At 42.7% G+C, this 23,108-nt stretch overlaps 2 protein-coding genes and 1 long non-coding RNA gene across 4 annotated transcripts in view; 1 reads left to right on the top strand and 2 right to left on the bottom strand.

Annotated features, from left to right (window-relative positions):
* Window positions 1-22,581, bottom strand: part of LOC144218389 (uncharacterized) — a 145,012-nt gene extending 122,431 nt beyond the window's left edge. Inside the window, exon 1 of the long non-coding RNA XR_013331145.1 lies at window positions 22,375-22,581. This is a non-coding gene — a long non-coding RNA (uncharacterized LOC144218389). The remainder of the gene's footprint in view (window positions 1-22,374) is intronic.
* Window positions 1-23,108, bottom strand: part of ZNF706 (zinc finger protein 706) — a 239,429-nt gene that overhangs the window by 216,021 nt on the left and 300 nt on the right. The window lies entirely within an intron of this gene.
* The window catches only part of GRHL2 (grainyhead like transcription factor 2), a 165,990-nt gene continuing 164,942 nt past the window's right edge, over window positions 22,061-23,108 (top strand). For both annotated transcript variants that reach the window (XM_077748240.1, XM_077748239.1), the window contains exon 1: window positions 22,061-22,516. In XM_077748240.1, coding sequence (XP_077604366.1) covers window positions 22,497-22,516 — 20 coding nt within the window. In that variant the 5' untranslated portion in view covers window positions 22,061-22,496. The remainder of the gene's footprint in view (window positions 22,517-23,108) is intronic.

The following is a 23,108-nucleotide window of genomic DNA, read 5'->3' as shown; positions in this document are numbered from 1 at the left end:
CACAGGTTCACACCAACCCCTGAAGGACTCGAGGTCACACGTTGAAATCCAACTCCTTTCCTAAGGCAGAATTAACCTGAAGACCTGAGTTAATAAAAACTCTTTGATGAGTCGTGATGAACAATGACCAAAGCATCAGGGTCCAAAGAAAACAATTACAAACGGAAAAATAGCTGAAATTGTTTCTTATGTTTGTCAATGAAATGCAAATTGTGTGCTAAGAACACTAGATGCCTCAGTGAGTCGTACCTGTGACCAATTTACCTGTGATCAGACACTGAGGACAGACGATGTCATTAAAGCGATCACAGTAACACTAGTGGTCTTGCTTTGAATTCTTTAACCTGTGGATTTTGATGAGCAGTCTTCTTTTTTGCTCATTTCATAGCACGCAGAAAGACTGAACGGCAACACCGTCTTTCCCACCCCCTTCCCCCACCCCCTCATCTTTCCTTTTAAGTTTTGGCCCGTATGCTAATGACAAAGGGAACACCGGGAGGGAGGGCTTTCCACTTTAAGATCCTTTGGTGCCCAGCATGGGCTGGAGTCAGGGAAGGAGGAGGTTCGCCCCCATCAGAGACAGAGTGTCTCAAATAGGAGCCTCCGCTTTTTTCTAAGGAGGAAAGTCTTCATGATGAGGCTGATCATAAGGACAGATAGGGATACTGGGAGCCAAGGTTTCTTAACCTTCTTTATTTGGGGTTTGCATATTCACCAACAAAAATCCTCATTGTTGAGAAGCTGTCTGAAACCTTTTTATATGCATTTAAGCAAAGTTGAATTTGCTTTCTTTAATCCCTAGGAGGAGGGAGGAGAATTGCTATTTATTAAAATTTTAAAGTATGCCCGTCTCTCACAAACACCCTCATGTTAAATCCTGTAACTACCCAGTGAGGTCAGCATTAGTAGTTCCCTTTTACACAGATAAAGAAACTATTCAGAGAGGGAGGGCATCTTTTCCAAGGTCGCACAGTAAACTTGCAGCAGAGCCAGGTTTCAAGTCTAAGTGTGCTGGGCTCTGGGATCCCCGCTCTCGTTCTCTATACCCTGCAGGCAGTGCCATTTTCTCCTTTTGGTCCATCATCATCTTCTCCCAATTCTCTTGCCTCCCATCCTGAAGGGTGGTTTTACCAAGGACAGCATCTCCCCTCCCCTGCAACTCTCCTTATTCCTTTTTTTTTTTAAATGTTTTATTTTATTTATTTCTAGGAGAGAGAGAGAGACAGCGTGAGCTGGGGAGGGTCAGAGAGAGAGGGAGTCACAGACTGAAACAGGCTCCAGGCTCTGAGCTGGCAGTCAGCACAGAGCCCGACGCGGGGCTCGAACCCACGAACCGTGAGATCATGACCTAAGCGAAAGTCGGACGCTTAACCGACTAAGCCACCCAGGCGCCCCAACTCTCCTTATTCCTAATGACTGAGCTCTCCCACCCCCCAACCAGGGCCTTATGGGGAGTGTGGGAACTTCTGAGCAATTGAAACCTTGATGACTCTTTGTGACCAGAAGAAAGAATAAATGATATCCCAGTCTTGGCATTTCTCCAGCTCTTCTCCTGCTCCTTCTTAATAATATGGGGACATTTCTGTTCCAGTTTAGGTCACAAGGGCTAAAAGCGTGGGCTCTGGAATAAGATAGAGCCATGTCCGAATGTACTGTGTGGCTTTGTGGAAGTGACTTCAGCTTGTAAAATGAGGATAATCATGGAATTTTGTGAGCAGTGCAGAAAATAGCGCAAGCAAGGAGCTCAGAGCGGAGACTGGCCCATAGAAGTGTTTCTCCTCCTCCTCCTCTGCCTCCTCTTCATTTGTCCTCTTCCTCATCCTTCTCCTCCTTATTATTACTATGGTTTCCCCCGGAAACGGGAGGTAGAGCAAGGGTGCAGAGTGGTATGTCTGCCAAGATGGCACAGCCTGGTCTGCCCGCTCTCAGCCACCCGCAGGTTCTCAGGGGCTAGTGGGGAAGGGGAGGAGGGGACAATGGAGATGCAGCTGGGGCCTCCGGCCTCTGCCCTTCCCTCTGGCTCCAGAGACCTTACTGGTGACATGATTAAGAATCAGGGATGGAGCGAAACAGAAAGAGCTACAAGGCTGGAACTTAGATGAAATACAACTGCATGAGCATGACGGAAATACTGTGCTCTTGGGATTTAACCAAAATGCCCGAATTCACCTTCACTGCTTCTGAGCTATTTACCCTTGGGCACATTATTTCATCTCTCTGAGTCTCAGTCTCTCCATCCTAATGTTTATTGAGATAGGTGAGGCACCTTGCTGATCACTTTTCCTATATATCATATATACCTAAGAGAGCTCACATTCACATGCACCCTGCAAGCTGTTACTGACATCCTAGTCCGCTTTATGCCACTGCCTAGTGAATATCTCTTGAGCCATACACCGTGCTGGAAATAGGGAGGTGATTGTGAACAAGGCAAGTATGCCTCTTGCCTCACGTAGCTTGCGTTCTGGGGGTAATTTGAGGTATGAGTGGGTTATCATGTCCAGCGGACAGTGTGACTTTAGTAAACGTCAGTTCTCTCTTCCTTTGTTGTAATTCACCTTATTGTGCCTCACAGAGTTCAGCGATTAACCTCATTCACATAAAATTAATAGTTTTAGAATAAGAAATGGTTAACAAGCAACAACTACATATGGTCTAACATAGCATGGAAGGGAGAAGACCTGCCTCGATTTAAAACAGTAATAGTAGCAACGCCCCAGCGGAAGCTTGAATCACACTATATTTCTTGACTTCCCAGGAGGGCAGTTCCATCCCTTGCTTTGTTAAAGTGGGTTCTAACAGCAAGGCATCAAAACAGACTGTTGAATGCTCACTGGGGTAGAAAACCAGAGCCCAACAGCAGTGGCCCACAGAGCCAACAGGTGGGAACAGGGGAATTGCAGGTGTGACAGCAAACAGAGGCAGGCTGGCTGGCCCGCTGCCCACCTGGACAGACTGACCAACCGCAGCCACCAGCCACAGCCCAGAGCAGGGAACGCTGCCCGCCTTTCTCCCGGAAGCTAATCCAACCAAGAGAAAAGCACCCAAGAAAAAACAGTACTACTTTGAACCCAGGCAAGGCTTTGTCAAGAGGGATGCCCAGAAAAATGTACTCTGCCCAAAGGGAATGCTCTTTCTGCAAAAATTGGGCTGCTCAAAGAATTTGACTCTATTAACATTTCAATGCCTCCACGCAAGCTTTCAATGATCAGATCTCATTAATAGTACTCTCAAGGACAATTACCTATCATTATGGATGTATTGCTTTGCCCTTTTAATTAGGATGATAATGTCCAGTGTAAATAAAGCCTTTTTTGCTAATTTCGGTTGTGCACAATGAATAGCCTTTTTTTCTTTTACTTTTTTTCCCCCTTTTCCCCTAGGGTTCTTTGGACTGAATTTACTCTGGTTCCTGAAGTGTGGAAAAAGTAAACAAGGTTTTGTTTGGATTCCACCCTTCAATTTCTCTGGGCTAAAACACACAAAAGTGCCAGAAAGTTATCCCAATGAAAATAATTATTCTGCAGTTTGATAATAGTTTCAGAAAATGTTACAGAACAAAAAAAAATTCAGAGTTTTTGTTATAATTAAAGAGGTCAGGTGGGGGGATATTTGGCCTATTTCCAATTGCTTTGTATTTCCCCAGAAAGTTAAACAATTTAAAAATTCGTGTTAAATGTTAGCTAAATGGGTACTTGAGTCATTACAAAAAGGATCCCACATAGCAGATTAAATATTGCACATGATTACATCAAATTCAGATGCAAAAACCTAAAGTAATCAATATAACATTTCTGAAAGATGAGATGAAACAAAGGACTTACACATACAAAGAAACAAAAATCATTGAAATAAGGGATTTTAATCTTTCCTTGTGGCCCTTAGTGATCTTAGTCTAGTTTGTGGGAATTGACTTACCTCGGGGGAATATGCTAATGGTCCCCAGGGTACAGGTGTCCCTCACGTGTCTTCGGAGAAACCTCTGGCTGAGAGCAGTCAGAAGTGGATGCCACGCCTCACTTATGAGAACAAGAACATCTCCCTGGCCTGTTCTGAGTGTTGTTCTAAGGCTAAAAATAGGGCAAGATTTACTAAATGGCTTGAAGTTCTAGAGCAGAAAATAACTTGTAACAAAAATGCCAACAGGTGGTTAAGATTATGAGTGATTATTGTATTCTTTCTTTCCACAGTGATTACTGAAATGAATTCCATCACTTTTTTGGTAAAAAAAAATTAGGAAATAAAAAATATATGATGCTATATAAGGTAATTTTAAAAATACTATCTTTATTGGCCCACTTAAGGGGGTTTTATGATGGTTAGGTCTCACCTCAATTACCATTTACATAGAGAGGCTTGTAGGGCAGACCCCAATGGTCCCCCACAAATCTAAGAAACCTCTCTTCTATTTACCATTATTTAAAAAAAGATATTTTTTCCTCTTTTAAAAAAAGTTCATTTAATTTGATAGAGAGCGAATGAGTGCAGGGAGGGGCAGAGAGAGAGGGAGACAGAGAATCCCCAAGCAGACTCCATGTTATCAGCGGAGAGCCTGACATGGGGCTCCATCTCACAAACCGTGAGATCATGACCTGAGCTGAAATCAAGACTCCAACTCTCAGTTAGGTGAGCCACCCAGGTGCCCTGATGTTTTTATCTTTTTTAAGTCTCTTTATCCACGAACTCCTTGAAAATGATCTCTATTATATTCCTAACAAATATTTTTAAAAATATTGAGCGTAAATAATGTGTAAACAAGCCTTTAAAAACCTATATTCCTTGGGATGCCTGGGTGGCTCAGTTGGCTTCAGATTCTCTCTCTCTCCCACTGTGCTCCTCTCTCCGGCTCATGCACTGTCTCTCTCTCTCAAAATAAAATAAAAATAATTTAAAGACGTATTTCTTTGGTTATAAAAATTAATAGAAGCCCACACACATTTTAGAAACTATAAAATAATACCTAAAAAAATCGCCCATAAACCTACCAACTGGAATCAATTGCTGTCAGTATTTCTGTGGATCAGGCAGGAAGCCCATCATGGCTGGGGACTGCTTTCCAAGAGACTCTGACCCCCTCGGTTGAGGGCAAGGGCATGCTAGGGCTGACTTGTCCTTGTCACCAGACCTGTTTATGCCCCTTGTAATGGAAGTGATTTACTTGAACATTACATAAGGTAGGGAAATATGAGTAAGAAAACAAGGAGGGTCTCCATGCAAACCAGATTGAAGGCTTTGGAGAGACTCCACGGAAGCAGGAGCTTTTTCTTTTCTTTCCTTTTTTTTTTTTTTTTTAGATAGAAAGGGTTCTGCACTCAGGTTGCCTTGAAGGGGTGTGACTTCAGTTTGAGGTGGAGCTTCTCCCAGCCACCATATTCCATGGTCTAGAAGAGCTGTGGGCAGGCTGAGGTGGGGCCAGTCACTTCAGTCCAATAACCCACGATCTGAAAACTAATAGACTTCACCTTCCCTTCCTCTGAGAAAAAAATCACCTGGCTGGAAAACTCCAGATCTAGAAGACTGGAGAGGGTCTCAAGGACATCTGCTGGGTCCATACATTTTTGAGGATTTGCTCCAGATCCTTCAGTTGGATAACAGTTTAAATGAACCAAAGCTTTATCTAAATACCAGCTCAAGTTTTCCCCTGCTGCCCCAGGGAAAAGGAAACCCTTCTTCCCCTCATTTCTGTTTCTTGTGGTTTTCATGATTTAGAAAGTGCCCCCAGAATGGTTAGGGATGAGTCAAACTCCACCGAAGCTGTGTTGGTCCAGACTCCCATCCAGATCTACTCTATTTAAGAAGGCTGGAGAGCAGGGAGCATAGTCAGGTGACATTCCTGGATGGAGTCCCAGCTAGGTGCCGAGGCAGGAAGAGGCCTCCCACAGGCTTTCTGGCAGGTAAAGTGAAGGGACGGGGTGGCGGCCAGCTCGTTTTTCCATTTGCGCCTCACCCGAGGCATCACTGATAGTCCAAAGGACTCTTTGCAGTGACCTCTGCTGTCTTTCCCTATCGAGACCGTACTCCTCTCCCTGCTGTTGCTGTGGGGGCCCCCACCCTCACTCCAGCCGATGCCATTTGGTGGGTCTATCAGTCAAGGTGCTGGAGCAGAGCAGGCAGGAGGCCATCTGACCAGAGGCAGGCCGGTTAGATGCCTTCTCTGGGATCTGAATCTTGGGCTAAGGGGTAGAAAACGGTATGCCAGCATCCTGAGGAGACCATTAACTCATTCCTGCTGACTCAGAACCTGAGAGTAGTCCCAGTTCCTGTCCCTCCTGAGCCTGAATATTCGGATTTCTTCTTGGTTCTGTGAGCTGTCCGTATGTTCCCACTGAAATCTGTTTCTGGCAAAAGTATCCTAAGTTAATTTCTTCTGATTGAATCCTGAGGGACATAACTCATTCAGTATGTGTGTGTGTGTGTATACATATATGCCCATAGATGTGTGTTTTGCCCTAAAAGCAGGGTCTGTTCATTTTACAGTCAATCATACAACAACTACATATTCAGTTTACTACATATATTCCTTTCACTAACATCTAGGCCACTGAGCTAGGAATAGAAAGTAGGAAAAGGTGTAAGATTCAATGCTTTGGTTCAAAGCCATGGTACACATGTGTGTATGTGTTTAGTCTTCTTATGAGAAGAATCCCAAAGTCCTCACACCATGTTGTGATGGACATCTATAAGCCCTGTCCTTCTATATTGGTGGCAGTGGGATTGGCGTAGGGAGTGGTAGCTATTTCTCCCGCATGATCCCACCTGCCCAACACCTCATCTTATCCAGGCCAATCATATTTTTCTCCTAGGAACTTAGAGTGTGGAAGGGGAAACAGGTATGGGAGGGAAAGAGAGAAGGACTGCGAGAAAGGCTGAGAGAAAGAGTTAACGGGTTTCTTCTATGTGGGTCAACCATAAACACTTGAATGGAATGGGAAGCCATCTTCTGCCCATGAAGTGCATGAGTAACAGAGCAAGGTAGTTTGCCAAGAAAGAAGAACGGGTAGGACCATCAGAGAGAAACCAAGATGAGAGGCGGTAAAAGGCCACCCAGTTCCAGGCCACAGACCTTTTTGTGACCTATGTGCACTTCCATCTTTGGATTCTGTGTGACCCCTAGATCCCAATGATGTATTCCTGCTTGCATAACCAGCTCAAGGACTTGCAGCTCAGAGTCCTAACTAATATAAGCATGAATTCCAAGTGCTATAGAAACCCAGTCCATAGAATGACATTCTCTAGGGTGAGAAGAGACTCCACAAGGCTGTCTGTACATAGTAGGTAGCATTTCACTCCTCTTTTGTGGGAACCATCAAACGTTTACCTTTCCTTACATCCCTGAATTAGTTCAGCATTGGCATATTTTGCTTTTGTTGCCACGTTCTACTGCAGTTCAATAGCTTCCGTTTGTATGTTCCATGAATGTAAATATATTACCACCACAGATTAAGATTTGAAGCAAGTCCAGGGGCACCTAGGTGGCCCAGTCAGGTAAGCCTCTGACTTCAGCTCAGGTCATGATCTCACGGTTCGTGGGTTCAAGCCCGCATCAGGCTCTGTGCTGACAGCCAGCTCAGAGCCTGGAGCCTGTTTCAGATTCTGCGCCTCCCTCTCTCTCTGACCCTCCCCTGCTCACTCTGTCTCACTCTCTCTCAGAAATAAATAAAAACATTTTTAAAAAATTTAAAAAAAAAAAAGATTTGAAGCAAGTCCAGAGTGCCTGGGGTGGCTCAGTTAGTTAAGTGTCTGACTTTCACTCAGGTCATGACCATGAGTTTAAGCCCCGCATTGGGCTCTCTGCTGTCAGTGCAGAGCCTGCTTCGGATCCTCTGTCTCCCTTTCTCTCTGCTTCTTTCTCTCTCTCTCTCTCTTTCTCAAAAACAAAATAAAATATTGCCTGGGTGGCTCAGTCGCTTAGTTATCCGGGTCTTGGTTTCAGCTCAGGTCATGATCTCATGGTTCCTGAGTTTAAGGCCCGCATGGGGACTCTACACTGACTGATAGTGCAGAGCCTGTTTGGGGTTCTTTCTCTTTCCCTCTCTCTCTGCCCCTCCCCTGCTTGCTCTCTCTCTCTCAAAATAAATAAGTAAACTTAAAGAAAAAAAGATTTGAAGCAAGTCTGACATTCACATAGTCCTTCACAAGGACCCCATCAGAGGTCATACAATGAAATTTATCAGTGTAGCCTATACTGCACAGGATATAACACCAAATCTTTTCCATCATGGCTGCCGTGACTAAAGATTCTTTGGTCCCATCCAAATTCTTACTGCCATCATTCATTAATACAGGTAACTAGAGGGTACTGCTCACACCTGTGCACTCACCAAAATAACACATCACTGGTAATGTTAGAGTCACTTAGCTGATTTGAAAATTTTGGAAAATAAACTGGACATGTTGTTTGGCTGCTTGCTTGCTTTCATTCTCTTGAACAATATCTGCCTGCAGGGAGCACGGCCTTTCCTGTGCTTTTCCACTGTGTCAGTCTGCAGGCCCAGGACCCCAGGAGACTGCAATTCTGGAGTTCAGGCTGTAGGCCCATTTTGGTTCTTCCATTAAGCCCTGACCTCAAGTGTGTCCCTCTCAATTATAAAGATGACATTTTGAGCTCCGTAATTAATCTTTATTTTGTGTCTCACCTTGTTTAGAACCTAGTGTGGAAAAAAAAAGTACAATTGATTGGGGGCTCCTTTGGCAAGCCCAAAAAACCATTCCTCGAATTTTTTCCTGCCTCATTTTGCACATGCTGAGTTCCAGTATTTCCCCAGTTGCTGGTTAGGGCAGATATATTTTGCTACATTCAATAAATACTTTTATAAACTCATCTGTAAAAGGTTTAAATGTCCTGACATCAAATTTATAACTGCATTTTTTTAATGTTTATTTTTGAGAGAGAGAGAGAGAGAGAGAGCATGAGCATGAGCAGAGGAGGGGCAGAGAGAGAGAGAGAGAGAGAGGGAGACACAGAATCTGAAGCAGGCTCCAGGCTCGGAGCTGTCAGCACAGAGTCCGACACGGGGCTCGAACCCACGGACTGGATCTCGAGATCATGACCTGAGCTGAAGTATGATGCTTAACCAACTGAGCCACCCAGGCGTCTCCATAACCGTATTTTGCAGCAATTTCATTGACTTCATTCACATGTTAAAAATGAACTTTTGAAATGTTTATCTTCATTTTCAGTTTGGCAAAGTTTTCATCCCATACTGTCTCACTTATTCTTGTTCTTTTATGGTTTTTTATAATAAATATTGATTTGTATTCTTTAGATACAGTCATTCTTTACAGAATAAACATAGTAATATTCTTGATTTACAGAGAGAAATAGTCTCTCACAATTTTCTTAAAATAGGTGACCCTTTCAGTCTAAAGGTTGTTTTCTCTCCTCATTTATCCTAAAGGCATAAGAGCTGAAAACAATGTTAGAAAAAAAGTAGAAGGGTGATTAGAAATGGCAAATGATGCCTGGCCAGAGACTGTGGAGATACAGGTGTGGTAGGGGCTGAGCTGAGCTGACATAAGGCATCTACTTCACTTGGGGCCATTACTGCCCAGTGTTGCTAGATCATATGACTTTTAAAAAGAAGCTGAAACCTGATTTTTATGTGAACTTTCAGTTAAAATTTTTTTAATGTTTATTTATTTATTTAAAAAAATTTTTTTAATGTTTTATTTATTTCTGAGAGAGAGAAAGACAGCATGAACAGGGGAGGATCAGAGAGAGAGGGAGACACAGAATCAGAAGCAGGCTCCAGGCTCTGAGCTGGCTGTCAGCACAGAGCCCGACGCGGGGCTTGAACCCATGAACTGTGAGATCATGACCTGAACCGAAGTCGGACTCTTAATGACTAAGCCACCCTGGCGCCCCTATTTATTTATTTTTGAGAGAGAGAGAGAGAAGGCACACATGCACATGGAGAGGGGCAAAGATAGAGAGATAGAAAACCCCAAGTAGGCTTCATGTTGTCGGAGAAGAGGCTGATGCAAAGCTTGAATTCACAAACTGTGAGATCATGACCTGAGCCAAAATCAGGAGTTGGACACGTAACCAACTGAGTACCCCTAAATTTTTTTTAATTAATTAATTAATTTTATTAAAAAAGTACTGCCTTACTTCAAACAGAATCACTGAACAAATCAACAAAATACATGTTTTTTGGTCAGACTCCTCCTTACTTCCCTAAGGGCTGCCCATTTGTCCATTATCAGAGGCATTAAGGAGCTCCTAATGTGGTTGGGCACAAACTATCTTTGTCATGAAATTTGTGGGGGCCAGGATTGGGGCCCTTCTTTGGGACAGGCTGTCTTCCTTTCACACGGCTGAGATGCCTGGAGCAGGAAACACAGGGGGTAGGTATGGTGGGCTAGTCCTGGCCAAGGACCCATTTTACATTTTGCCCTGGGGCAACCCAGGCGCCTGGTGACTCACCCACACTATCTCCCGGATTCCAAGCTGGCGAATTCCACTCAGACTTCTTTCCCTCAACTTTTCTTTCCCTCTGAATCTGCCCATTCTCACTGTTTTTATTTTTTAACCTGGAGTTCACGTTCTGTAGACTGGTGGATACTTGTGAATCCTACCAATTGGGGAACACAGCTAACAGCTGAAATAAGAAATATCTAGTCCAATTAGAAAGGCAAAATGTCTGGGGTAAGATATAACAGCCAGGAAAAAAAATTCAATTCTTGTGGAAACAATAAAATATTACAGAATCCAAAATAAAAACTACCTTTTACAAGAGACATATACAACATTTTAAGCTTTCCTATAAAACTGATTTGACATTCTGAGAAGTGCATACACACCTATATTACACAATGTCCTCACACGTGTATAAAACTTCTACAAGCCTTTGTTTTAATAAATATTAAGAACAAGGATTTTTTTAGTATATTTTTTATGTTTATTGATGATTTGAATATCCACTTTTTGGAATTGCTTATTCAAGTTTATTGGCTCATTTCCCATTAGACCGTCTTTTTCTTATGGATTTGTACAAGTCTTTCTCTTTCACTCTTTTTCTTTCTTCTTCCTTTCTTCCTTTCTTCCTTTCCTTTCCTTTCCTTTCCTTTCCTTTCCTTTCCTTTCCTTTCCTTTCCTTTCCTTTCCTTTTTCCTTCTTTCTTTTGGCTTACTCCAAGGTCATGAAGGTATTTTTCCTGTGTTGTCTTCTGGAAGGCTTATAGTTTTATTTTTAACATTTAAAATTACAATCTCTTGGGGTACCTGGGTGGCTTAGTAGGTTGAGTGTCTGACTCTTGATTTCAGCTCAGGTCATGATCTCAAGGTCTTGGGATCAAGCCTCACATTGGGCTTTGTGCTCTGTGTGGAGCCTGCTTGAGATTCTCTCTCTGTCTCTCTGTTTCTGTGCTCCACTCCCTGCTTGTGCTCTTGGGTGGCTCAGTTGGTTAAGCAACTGTCTTTGGCCCAGGTCATGATCTCTTGGCTTGTGAATTTGAGCCTCGCATTGGGCTCTGTGCTGACAGCTCAGAGCCTGGAGCCTGCTTCAGATTTTGTTCGCCTTCTCTCTCTACCCCTCCCCTGCTTTCTCTCTCAAAAATAAACATTAAATTTTTTTTTAATTTAAAATAATTAAAAATTATAATAAAATTATAATCCACCTGGAATTAACTTGTCCTGTGTGAAGTAGGAAGTTCCTTCCTTTCTTAATTTAGATATCCTATTAGCCCAGATTCTATTATTAAAAACACTGTCCTATCCCTACCACACTGCATATAGCTTTGTCATAAATGAAGATGTGTGGGTCTACTCTGTCCATTCGTTTTTCAAGTCTGTTTGTTTTTCCTTAAGCTTTACAAATTACCCATGTGTGGAAGGCAGTGTCTAAGATGGCTCCAATGATCCCCATCTCCTCATATTCATGCCCTGGTGCTGTTCTCTCCCACACTGCATCAAGATTGGTTTGTGTGACCAACAGAACACTGCAGAAGGAATGGTATACCACTCTCAGAATGAGGTTATAAAAAATGCTAAGGCTTCTGTTTCCTTCTCTCTCTGTCACTTGTTCTAGGGGAAACCAGATGTTATTTCCTGAGGATATTCAGACATCTTTGTGGAGAGAGTCACATGACAAGTAATTGAGCCCTCTGTCCAACAGTCCATGGCACAGCCTCATGAGTGAACTTGGAAAGAGATCCTCTAGCCTTCTGATGATTGCAGACCCAGCTAATGGCTTGACCACAACCTCGTGAAAGACCTTGAGCCGGCAGACCGGCTCATGGATTCCTAAGTTTCAGAAACCAAGTGAGATAATGTTTGTTGTTTCAGGGTGCTATATTTTGGCCTAGTTTGTTACACAGCAATAGATAACTAATATACCATTGTTTCACCTAAGCCTGGGTGGCTTAGTCGGTTGAGCGTCTGACTTTTGCTTAGGTCATGATCTCGCGGTTCGTGGGTTCGAGCCCCAGGTCAGGCTCTGTGCTGGCTGCCAGCTCGGAGCCTGGAGCCTGTTTCAGAGTCTGTGTCTCCCTCTCTCTCTGACCCTCCCCTGCTCACACTGTCTCTCTCTCTCTCTCTCTCTCCTAGAAATAAATAAAAATATTAAAAAAAAAGTACAGTGAAAACCATACTATCCTCTGGTTTTCTCCAAAACCTAGTATACTGAGAAGGGCATCGGCCAGTATGTGCCACAGTGACCTGCCGATTCTCTCTACAGTACTCTGGAAAAGCTCAGGGCTTTCTGCCAGAACCACCCAGAAAGAACTGAGACCATGTGACACAGGGAATGGAGGGAGCTGTATGATCAGGGCAGATAAAACAAGTAAATCATCCCTATTAAGCAGATGCTACAGACTAGTCCTAAATTTTCTAGTGTCTGAATCTCAATTCTCCCAACTGGGTTGGGATATCAAGCTAGACATATCATGCCTATGTCTTGGCCTGATACTCTGGATCCATGACTTAGCTTTACCTTCTTTTGGCCCACTTACATTTCCTCCGAATACCCTTTCTGGCATTTTTGCTCCACTTCCTGATTTTCATTCCTGGTTTATGGCTCTGCTCATACTTATGGTTTTGCAGTTCCGAGGCTTAGACAGGACAGTTCCCTCTAGTCGGTAGCCCCGCACATCTCACATCAGACCACGCTCAGCTTGGGCTTTCTTAGCAGAAGACCACGGGGATGGATTCAGGCAAATGAAGTCAGATTGGGGTAGGTCTCAATTCACAGATTAGATTAGATTAGATTAGATCGTCCTATGTATGCTGAGGAATTGCTCAAGGTTTTCAAACAGGGAAGAAACAGTCATATTAGGTTATTTGAATATGTTTTTCCAGGTTCAGACATTTTCAAGAGTATATTGAAGCATCAACAGTGAGCATGCCTCATTAAAAAGCTCAGAGAGAACATTCTGTTCTGCTATAGCCCTAGCCATGGTCTCTGGGTTCTCATTTGGGCATTTTCCCTTGGGTAAATGTCGCCTCTTTTCAGTTTATTTATAATTCATTTAGACCATCGAAGCAATAATAATTCCCCAAAGCAGGAGAGATGCTCTCATGGTCAGTGGGATACATTAAAATCATTATTATACAAGAGTGAAAGTATTAACATAATACCCAACAACTATCCTCTCATTTTATCCATCAAATCGATCTGTGTTATTTCCTTCAAAACCTTTCCTAAAGTATTTTTCTTCTATGAAGTTATTCCTAATGAAAACTACCACATTTTGATGCAGGAAGAACTACTTCACATTCAAGACTAGGAAGTGGCATGGTGCAGGCTTTGGAATCAGGCAGATCTAGATTGGAATCCCAGATCTGCTACCTACCTAATCCAAAATGAAGGTCAAATTTATCATCTGTATGATGAAGCTATCAGTACTGTTGTATCCATTGATTTTCTTTCTTTTTAACCACAAGTGAGTCTTCCATTTCTTTCTTGCTAAGATAACCCTTATTTATTTGAACGTTGAGTGGAGATTTCCTTGATCCAGCTCCTGACGGATCCAACGTGGATCCAGCTCCTGATCTAAACTGGTCATGTGACCCACTGCTGACCAGTGAGATATAAGGTAAAACTTGATGGGGGATTCTGGGAAAGATTTTCATGCCTGAAGTGAGTGCCTTGTCTATCTTTATCCTGGTTTTAAGTTCAGCTGTGTGAAGACATGATACTTTTTACTTGAGAGGTAGATAAGCACAAAGACACTGATCCAGACCTCTGAGTTATGGAGTTGCCAATCTAATAACACCAATTGCCTCCTCCTGTTCATCCTAACTTCTTGTCATGCAAGATTAGATAAAAGTCTTGGGTAAAAGCCCCTGCTAGCTGGCTTCTCTTTGGTTTGCTGTTGAAAGCATTCTTAACTATTGTAATTACTTATCTCATAGAGTACTACTGAAACTTAAATGAGGAATCCATTTCAGCACCTGAAATATAGAAGGTACTCCATATATGCTCATGGAATTCATTTATATATTCAACATTGCTGATGAAGGTGCTCAATTCGGTGTTTCCCTCAACTGAAGTCTCTCAACCATGAGATAACTGTAGAATGGGAAGGATGCTCATAATTCTGAGTATTTGTCATTTATTCATTCATCAAATATTTACTAAATGGTAGGTAAGGTGTTAAGCTCTGGAGAAACAATGATAAGCCTATTAATAGGCATAATCTCTGTCCTGGAGCTTAGAGTCTAGTGAAGGGGGATGGTCAATGATCAAACACCACTCAAGTAAATGTGAAATTACAAATGTGACATGTGCTTTCAAGAAGAGGGGCATATTGTTATAGCAGTAATGGAGAAATGTATCTTCCCAGTATGCCTATCCCTAATCTGGGAGAGCCAGAGAGTCTTCCCTGATGATGAGATGATTAAGCACTGATCTAAGGGGAAGTTAGGAGCTAGTTAGATGCGGGACAAAAGAGAGCAAAAGTTTAGGGAGATAGAATAGTAAATGCAAAGACCCTGGGCAAGAGGGAACATGGTATGTTTGCAATCTGTACTTTTATTTTTAAAATTTATTTTGATTAAAATGATATAAACAAGTAGATATATGTCTATAAGTTGTATATGAGTATAAAACTATATCCATAGGTTTAAAAGCCAACTAGCTACATTAAGTAATAATATAGAATGTAATATTGCTACTGAAAACTAGCAATCCATGCCTGACTCTGGCTCCACTGTCCAATCCTACTCCTAAGACGCAACCTTTTTTAATGACCTTTCTTTTTAAAATTCTAATATTTACTTCCATATTTCTAAATAATATGCTGATTGGCTGAACCAGAATACATTTCCATTTTTTTCCTTTCTTGCCTGCCTTCATGTGAGGGTTTGGGAAAGCTAGATACCCATTTTTCCAGCCACTCTTGCATGAGGGAGGTGACTGTGTGACCCCAGTTCTGGATGAGGACATGAAGGCACTGGAGGCTTCTAACATCAGTGCTGGAATGGCTGTCCTGATTCATGGCATAGCTGAAGCTGACACCATCTCTTTCCCCTTCTTACTGCCTTAAACATTGATGCAATGGCTAATGTTGAAGAGATCATCTGTGTCCACAAGAAAAAGACCAGAGGATCTCAGAGATTCCAGAATTAAGCATCAGAACTGAAGTAAGCAGCTGCTAACTTTCAGATCTTTTGTTTTTTTAAAGTGAAGAAAACTAGGGGTGTCTGGGTGGCTCAGTCGGTTATGCAACCAACTCTTGATATTGGCTCAGGTCATGCTCTCACGACTTGTGAGATTGAGTCCCACCTCGGGTTCTGTGCTGACAGTGCAGAGCCTGCTTGGGATTCTTTCTCTCCCTCTCTCTCTCTGTGCCTCTTTCTCTCTGCCCCGCCCCTGCTCTCTCTCTCAAAATAAATAAACTTAAAAAAATTGAAGTGAAGAAAGCTAAATTTTATTTTTCTAAGCCACTGTTAATCAGCTTTAATGTTACTAGAAGCTCAAAGCATTCCTTACTCAATATTTATGTTGCTAGTTTTTGATTTATGAGACTTAGGCAACAACTATTGACTTTCTATTATGGTAGACGATGACATCACTATCTGTCCCAACATTCCACTTCCTCCTCACCTGCATGGCACTACTATCTTCCTCCTTCCTGATTGAGTTTTATCACCGGTTTTAATAAACTATCATTCAGCAATTCCATTATTATGATCATATGAATATTATTTGCTGTCAAGCCGAATATGTACTAAGATTACCAAGATTTCCATTCTTCTATAATTTCTTTCCCCCTAGATCTACTGAATGCTAGTTACTTAGTTTCCTTTGTATCTATTGCTAAGACTTTCCACATCCTCAAAGAATTTCTCAGTACAACTTTCCACAATGTTAAATGTAATCATTGGATTCCACCCCTACTGTCACCCAGAGACCTCTGTTGAAAGAGACTCTCTTTGAGTCTGCTACAAAGCCACTATTCTGACCTCCCTCTAACTGCCTCTTCTGTTTTCTGAGTCTCAAGACCATCTCTTTCTTGGTTCTGCCTTGTTCTCCTAATTCCTAATGGAGCACACTGTTCAATATTTTTCTGAGAAAGGGTGTATGGGAGGCACTTTTGAGACTTTTCATTTCTGAAATGGAATTTTATTCTATTTTTATACTTCACTGATAACTTGTCTAGGCATAGAATTCAGTATTCAAAGGTATTGCTTTTAATATCTTCAAGCTGGAAGTACTGTTGAGAAAGCTAATACATTCTGATTCTTGATCCTTTATGTCTGAGTAGTTTTCCTGCTCATTTCATTTTATTTTTATCCTCTGGAAAGGTCAGCCCAAAATTTAATCATAATTGCCTCAATTTACGTCATTAATCCATTGTACTGAGTACTAGTGGTCAAATCAATTAGAAGGTTCATATGCTTAAGTTCTCAAAAGTAGTATTTTATCTTTCCTCTACAAGTTTTCTCTCCAATATTTTTTTTCCATTTTCTCTTTCTGAAACACCTGTTAGTCACATATCAGACTTTCCAGACTGATCCTGCAATTTTCTTATCTTTTCTCTTCTATTGTCTATTTTGCTGTCTTTTTATTCTATTTTCTGGGAGGTTTCTTAGATTCTATCTTAGATTCTTAGAGCCTAAAAGGATCTATTTCAGCTTTTACATTTTAATGTCTGCAAACTCATTTTGGTTCACTGATGATGTTTCATTGTTTTTAAATAGTTTCCTGTTCCTGTTCATGATTGTAATATCTTATATATTAATTATATAATCTTTATTTCATCTCTGTACTGTTTTCCTTAAAATCACTCTTTTTAAAAATTTTAAAACTATTTTATTGTTTTTAAAAATGTTTTTATCTATTTTTGAGAAAGAGACAGAACACGAGTCAGGGAAGGGCAGACAGAGAAAGGGAGATACAGAATCTGAAGCAGACTTCAGGCTCTGAGCTGTCAGCACAGAGCCCAGTGCAGGGCTCGAACCCATGAGTGGTGAGATTATGACCTGAGCCAAAGTTGGATGCTCAACCGACTGAACCACCCAGACGCCGCACTGATTGCTCTGCCTTTATGAGGTCCTACAGTGACTAATGGCCAGCTTGATCCTCAGGGTCATCTTTCTCAGCCCAGCTAAATCACTTCTTCCTCCTGCAGTCACTTTCCATTTCCCTGATTTTGTTGTCATCTTTAACCTCCTCATCTCCTCTCTTACTCCTCTGTCAGTGAGACGACTGGAAGAAGCAAACACATGTATTCCGTGCACCCTGTTTTAACAAGGCCATGAGTTTTACTGAAGCGACTAATGGCCAGCCCAAGAAACAGAAACAGTTGCTTTCCTGAAGGAAGCATGCAAACCCCAGCTAACTATTAGCTGAATTCCACACCACTGGTTCAAGAGCCTTCACAGAAGCAGTAAACGTCGATGCAGATATACATATCCATGTAACTGTGTAAAACAGAAGTGCCCCCAAACTGCAAGAAAACTGCTATTGACCGCTCAGTTGGCTAAGTTATAAATCTCTATGTTGATTTTAAATGTAGACATCCAGGTACATTTCACTGTTCCCAAGGTTTCTTCTTGGGGATAACAGCCAATCATACAAGTCCGGGTTGTTATAGTGCAGAAGACCACAGTTCTGCAACAGGTTCCATAACAGACGTGCTGTAGTGGCCCTTGTGTGATAATGTGTAGCTGGCAAACAAGCAGTGGCCAGACTTGTTTGACTAGAACTGTAGCCCTTGAAAACTTGGTATTTCTGCCCAGATGCTGCAGAAGTGGCATCCTTCGCCCCAAGCCTCACTGTAATAGACTCACCATAATAAAACAACAATTTAGTATCTAGTGCTAAACATTTTACTTTAGGGAAGTGTGATTAGTCATCATAACAGATGCTAAAGATTACTATTAAAATGATAATAAAAAAACAATTCCATTTTTCTTGCCTGGGAATTTAACTACAACTTTAATCTTTTTTTAAAAAAAATTATTTATTTTTGAGAGACAGAGAGAGAAAGACCATGAATGGGGAAGGAACAGAGAGAGAGGGAGACACAGCATCCAAAGCAGGCTCCAGGCTCTGAGCTGTCAGCACAGAGCTTGACGCGGGGCTCGAACTCACGAACATGAGATCATGACCTGAGCTGAAGTCTAGACACTTAACCAGCAGAGCCACCTAGGCTCCCCTACAACTTTAATCTTATAAATGAAATGATTTGGTGTAAAAGCAATACCCTTTTATCACTAGATTCTTATCTGAAAATTTACTTTGTGGTGCCACTGAAAGTGACCACCAAACTCTACACTGTACTGAAACTTTTCAGTCTGTGATGAGCACTGTGATAAATACCAGGCTCTTTTTTTTTTTTAATGTGCTAATTGTTCCGGTTAAAGACAGTGGTCAACCACTATATAAACAGTCACCAGGTTGGGGACTGAATAATGTTGGAGAAGAAGAAAGGAATCTTGACCATTATGGACCAATACAAAGAAAGGTTTGGCCATAAATGCTGGTTTTGTTTGCACCAAGAAATATGGAATGGTTTGATAAAAGCTTTTGGATAATTTGGTAAATAGCTGCAAATTAAAGATGACGGATTGACTCCCACTTGTTTATCTTAGTTGTCTCCTAAAAATATAAAGGAACATAAAAAATAAATACACAGAAATAAAGAGGCTGAAGGAGGGATCATCTGCAAAAGATATATTTCAATACAACTCTGGAAGATGGGGTGGATGGAACAGTAGAAACTGGCTTAAGAGAACAGCGAAAGCTACATTCTTGTGTCATCCTAGAGGTCAGTACAGAAAAAGCCCAGATTATGCTACTGCGATTCAGAGTGCCCTGGGTCCAGAGATCATCAGAGGAAGATGCTGATGAGAGGTCCCAGGATCCCAGAAGTGAGGAAGAGGGGAAAGGCTGGGGCCTGAGGGAATGTGGGCATTTGGAGTTGTTAGATCTTCAGGTCTCCTGTCCCATTTCTTGCAGCCGGGTGATTACCTCCAGCTGGAGAAACAGCAGAGATTTGTACACCGGGCATGAAGAAAGGCAGGAGTAAGGCACCTACAGGAAAGAAAAGAACATGAAAAATTGCATGGTAAACTGTGACTCACCTGGACCCCCTCCCCTGAACTGCTTCCAGAATACTGGCAGCCAGGTGAATGTCACTTCAGGCAAGAGACTGCAGATACTTCTCCTGAGAAAGTGAAGGACCCAAAAGGAAAGAAGAGACTATAGAATGAAGAGCCTTCACCTGGTGACCATACAGCAAGCCCTCGCCTTCTCATCCTTAAGCATCATTTCTGGTGGTTTTTATGACCTCATTCTGAAGTATGAAAGGAGCGTCAAGGGTCTGCAGACATTTGATGAAAGCCTTCCACATGGTGAAATTTTAGAATACTAGAGAACTAGGGAGCATGATGATGACATTTCAAAATATTAGAAATAAAGAGCCTCTTCGACAAGTTTCTAGAAAGACAAATTCCAGGTCACAAAGAAATGGGAATTGATTTGGCCCTGGGATTCTCAACAGACACACTGGATATTAGAAGATAAAAGCGTAACTTTTATCCATTTATTAATGAAGAATTTCAAGTCAGAACCCTACACTTGGTCAAGTGTTCCATCTATAGTAAGGGTTGAATAGAACCATTTCAAGTGTTACCTTCTGTACCTTTTCTTGGGTTGGGACTGGGACGTGTGCCGTGAGAAATGAAGCAGTAACCAGGAAAGAAGGCATAGGACAGAGAAATGGGGTCTGTGCTCTGGAGATGAAGAAATGTCCCAGGAGGACAGCTAAGCAGCGGGTCCTGAGAGAAATTCATCTCTTTGGAGCCGGAGGACAGTGAACTTTTGGAGGAATGTTTTGGGGGTGGGGGGGGAGGGGTGGAAATGGGATTGTTTGGTCATTTGGAAAATAAATTTGATAGTCATTTGATAGATATGTTGTAGAAAAAATATAAGGATGTGTGCATAACAAACTAAGTAAACAGATTAAAGGCTTTATAAGAAAGAAAACAACCACAGTGCACTAATTGGCTCTGTTGTGACTGGTATTTGCATAGTCACCAGCTACTTAGTAGCCCTCACCTGTGAGTGAGCTCTGTTGTAAGAACAGTGGAAGGGGAAATTATGGGGTTTGAAAGAGCTAAATCCTTATCTAACGGCAACGGGCAGTCAAAGCGCAACATCTAAAATGATAAATCCAAAGACAGCAGTCTAAATGATTTAGCAGTGGAGTGGTTGGGGCACCTGGCTGGCTCAGTCAGAAGAGCATGCAACTCTTGATCTTGGGAGTCATGAGTTCAAGCCCCACGTTGGGTATAGAGATAACTTAAAAATAAAACCTTAAAAAAAAAAAAGAAATGGGAAGGTCAATGACAGAAGAGAGAGCTAAAAGTGGATAGTGGATGTCTCTAGAAAGGAGATTAAGAAGGTAAGGAAGAGGTGGGTATTGCATTGTCTTAAAATACTACATTACCTTTAAAAAGTGTGTATGCTTATATTGTGTTTAAAAACTAAGAATAAAATTTTGAAGTTCACTTGCTGAGCGTGAAACAGGGAACAACCAAACCTTGTCTCATAATGTAATTTTCAGGAAATATCTGACCCATAAACATTAAAATAGAAGTTGCGTATCATCTGTGGCAACCTAGTATTAATCTGAAATAAAATATGATATGCCTTCCATGCCCTCTTTACTTTTAGTACTCATACGTATGGACTAGATTCCTGTCAGAACTTTCACAAATATTTCTTTAGGAACAGTGGTTATAAATTAAACCTTTGATAACTGGTGTTCCCAAACAGGCGAAACAGAACCACAAAAAAGTCAGTTTCATCCTGAATTGTTTCCATAGCAACCATATTAAGCTGGAAGGATAAAGCACCTTTGTAGTCTCTGCTTCTATTGAATTACAATGTAAATGTTGATGCCTGCCTGGAAACGTCAAATGACAACAGGTTTATAGAAGGGATTCGGCGGTTGTTTGCAGCTCTGGAATCCCAGGCTAGAGTTGCGATAGAAGAGGCAGGCCTGGGCCATCTTAGCTTCTATTCACCCCAAATCTCCTCACCTCATCAAAACCACGCCACTGGCCATCTGCCCAGCTCAGGAAAGGATGCTCACCTATGTGAAAATCTGTAATCTCCCTGGTATCTTTTACACATCGGGACACGAAAAGTGTTTGTTCTGGATAAGAATGTTAAAAATGCAATTACACAACAGACTCAGCAATCTTTGTGTTTTTCTCCCCCCCTCGGCGCGGAGAGTAAACTTCAGTCCCTCACTCTTCTGACAACGTCAAAAGTCCTCTTCAAGTGCGTGTTCAAAGCCCTGCGGTTGTGCTGCGCGTTTGACTTTGGTTCGGTTGGCTCGGGGTACCTGGGTTCAGCTCGCCTTTAGGCCTTCCGTTCGACCCACAATCCCTAGAGGTGGCAAGTGTTTCTTTCTCTCCTGCTCCCCCCACCCCGCCCCCCACCCCCGGCGGGGCCTCCGGGACGAAGGAAAGCGTCGCGTGAAGTCTACTCCTAGCAATGACCCTCAGCTCCCACGGGCTGCTGCAGAACTGCAAGCGTGCCGCCGCTCCACTCAGGTAAACTACGGAGTGAGTTACCTGCACTTGGAGAAGGGCCTTACCTGAGCGCGCCTCTGCCAATGGCAGCTCACCTGAGGCAGCTCTGCAGCCAATCACCGCGCAGCTCGTCCCTCGGGCTTGTATCCTTTAGTGAAAGAATTCAGCTCCTTGCGAGAAAGTTACCTGTGGCCGCCCAAGTCCGCCACTTTCTGCTCTGTGGCTGCCCATTGCCACGCTCCTGGAGGACTCCGCGCCGCCCGGCCGCCTCCGAGCTCGGGCCCCATGTGAGGGCCCCCCCCTTATCCCACCTTTCCGGCTAGGTGAGGGCGCGAGCGGGCGAGCGAGCGAGAGTGGTGAGGGGGGACGGAAAAGCAGAATTACCTGTAGCTCTTGTTCTGCCATCTCGGGCGCTCTCACACACCTTCACCTGCACAGACTTGAAAGTCCAGTTTCACCAGAGGCTGAGGCTCCAGGAAAAGGGGAGCGAGTTCATTGGATCAAACATGTCACAAGAGTCGGACAAGTAAGTGGATCACACGCGCCGGCTGCTGCTACTACCACTTTGGGCTGATGGCAACTGGTTTGTTATGTTTTTGTTTTTGGTGTTTTTTTTTTTTTTAGTTGCTATTGTTGGTATTTTTTTTCTTTCTTTCTTTTTTTTTTTTCTTTTTCTTTTTCTTTTTGGTGTATCCAGACTTTTCCAGATTGTGTTTCTACCCCGGTTAAGGGGAGGAACCCTACAAGAATGTGAATGTTTAATACCCCCTTTGGGCCTTGATAGTCACAGTATGTTCTCCTCTTTTCTTCCTCCCTCGCGGATGGTCTCAGCTCCCGTCTCCCAGGGCGAACACTTGCATATTGACAGAGGTTTTGGTAGCTGAGGGCGGGCGGCCTGTTATTCACCCTCTAGTTGCTCCTACCGCTTCAGGCTTCTAAGGCCATTTGGAAATTGAGCGGAGTTCCTACGAGGTGTGCAAAGGGCCTGCGAGGAGAGCGGGTCCCGGCTGCTTTTGTGTGCGCGCAACAAAGAGCCTTTATACTGGAGCAGAAACGGCCATCTTCCCGCACTGGGGCAGGAGAGTGCGTGTGCGCGCCCGCGTGTGCGCCCCTGGCTG

Source organism: Crocuta crocuta, unplaced genomic scaffold, assembly GCF_008692635.1.
Source record: "Crocuta crocuta isolate KB4526 unplaced genomic scaffold, BGI_CrCroc_1.0 scaffold39, whole genome shotgun sequence".
NCBI classification, from domain to species: Eukaryota; Metazoa; Chordata; class Mammalia; order Carnivora; family Hyaenidae; genus Crocuta; species Crocuta crocuta.
The sequence above is the reverse complement of the archived record's forward strand: the minus strand, read 5'-3'. Positions and strand labels throughout refer to the sequence as shown.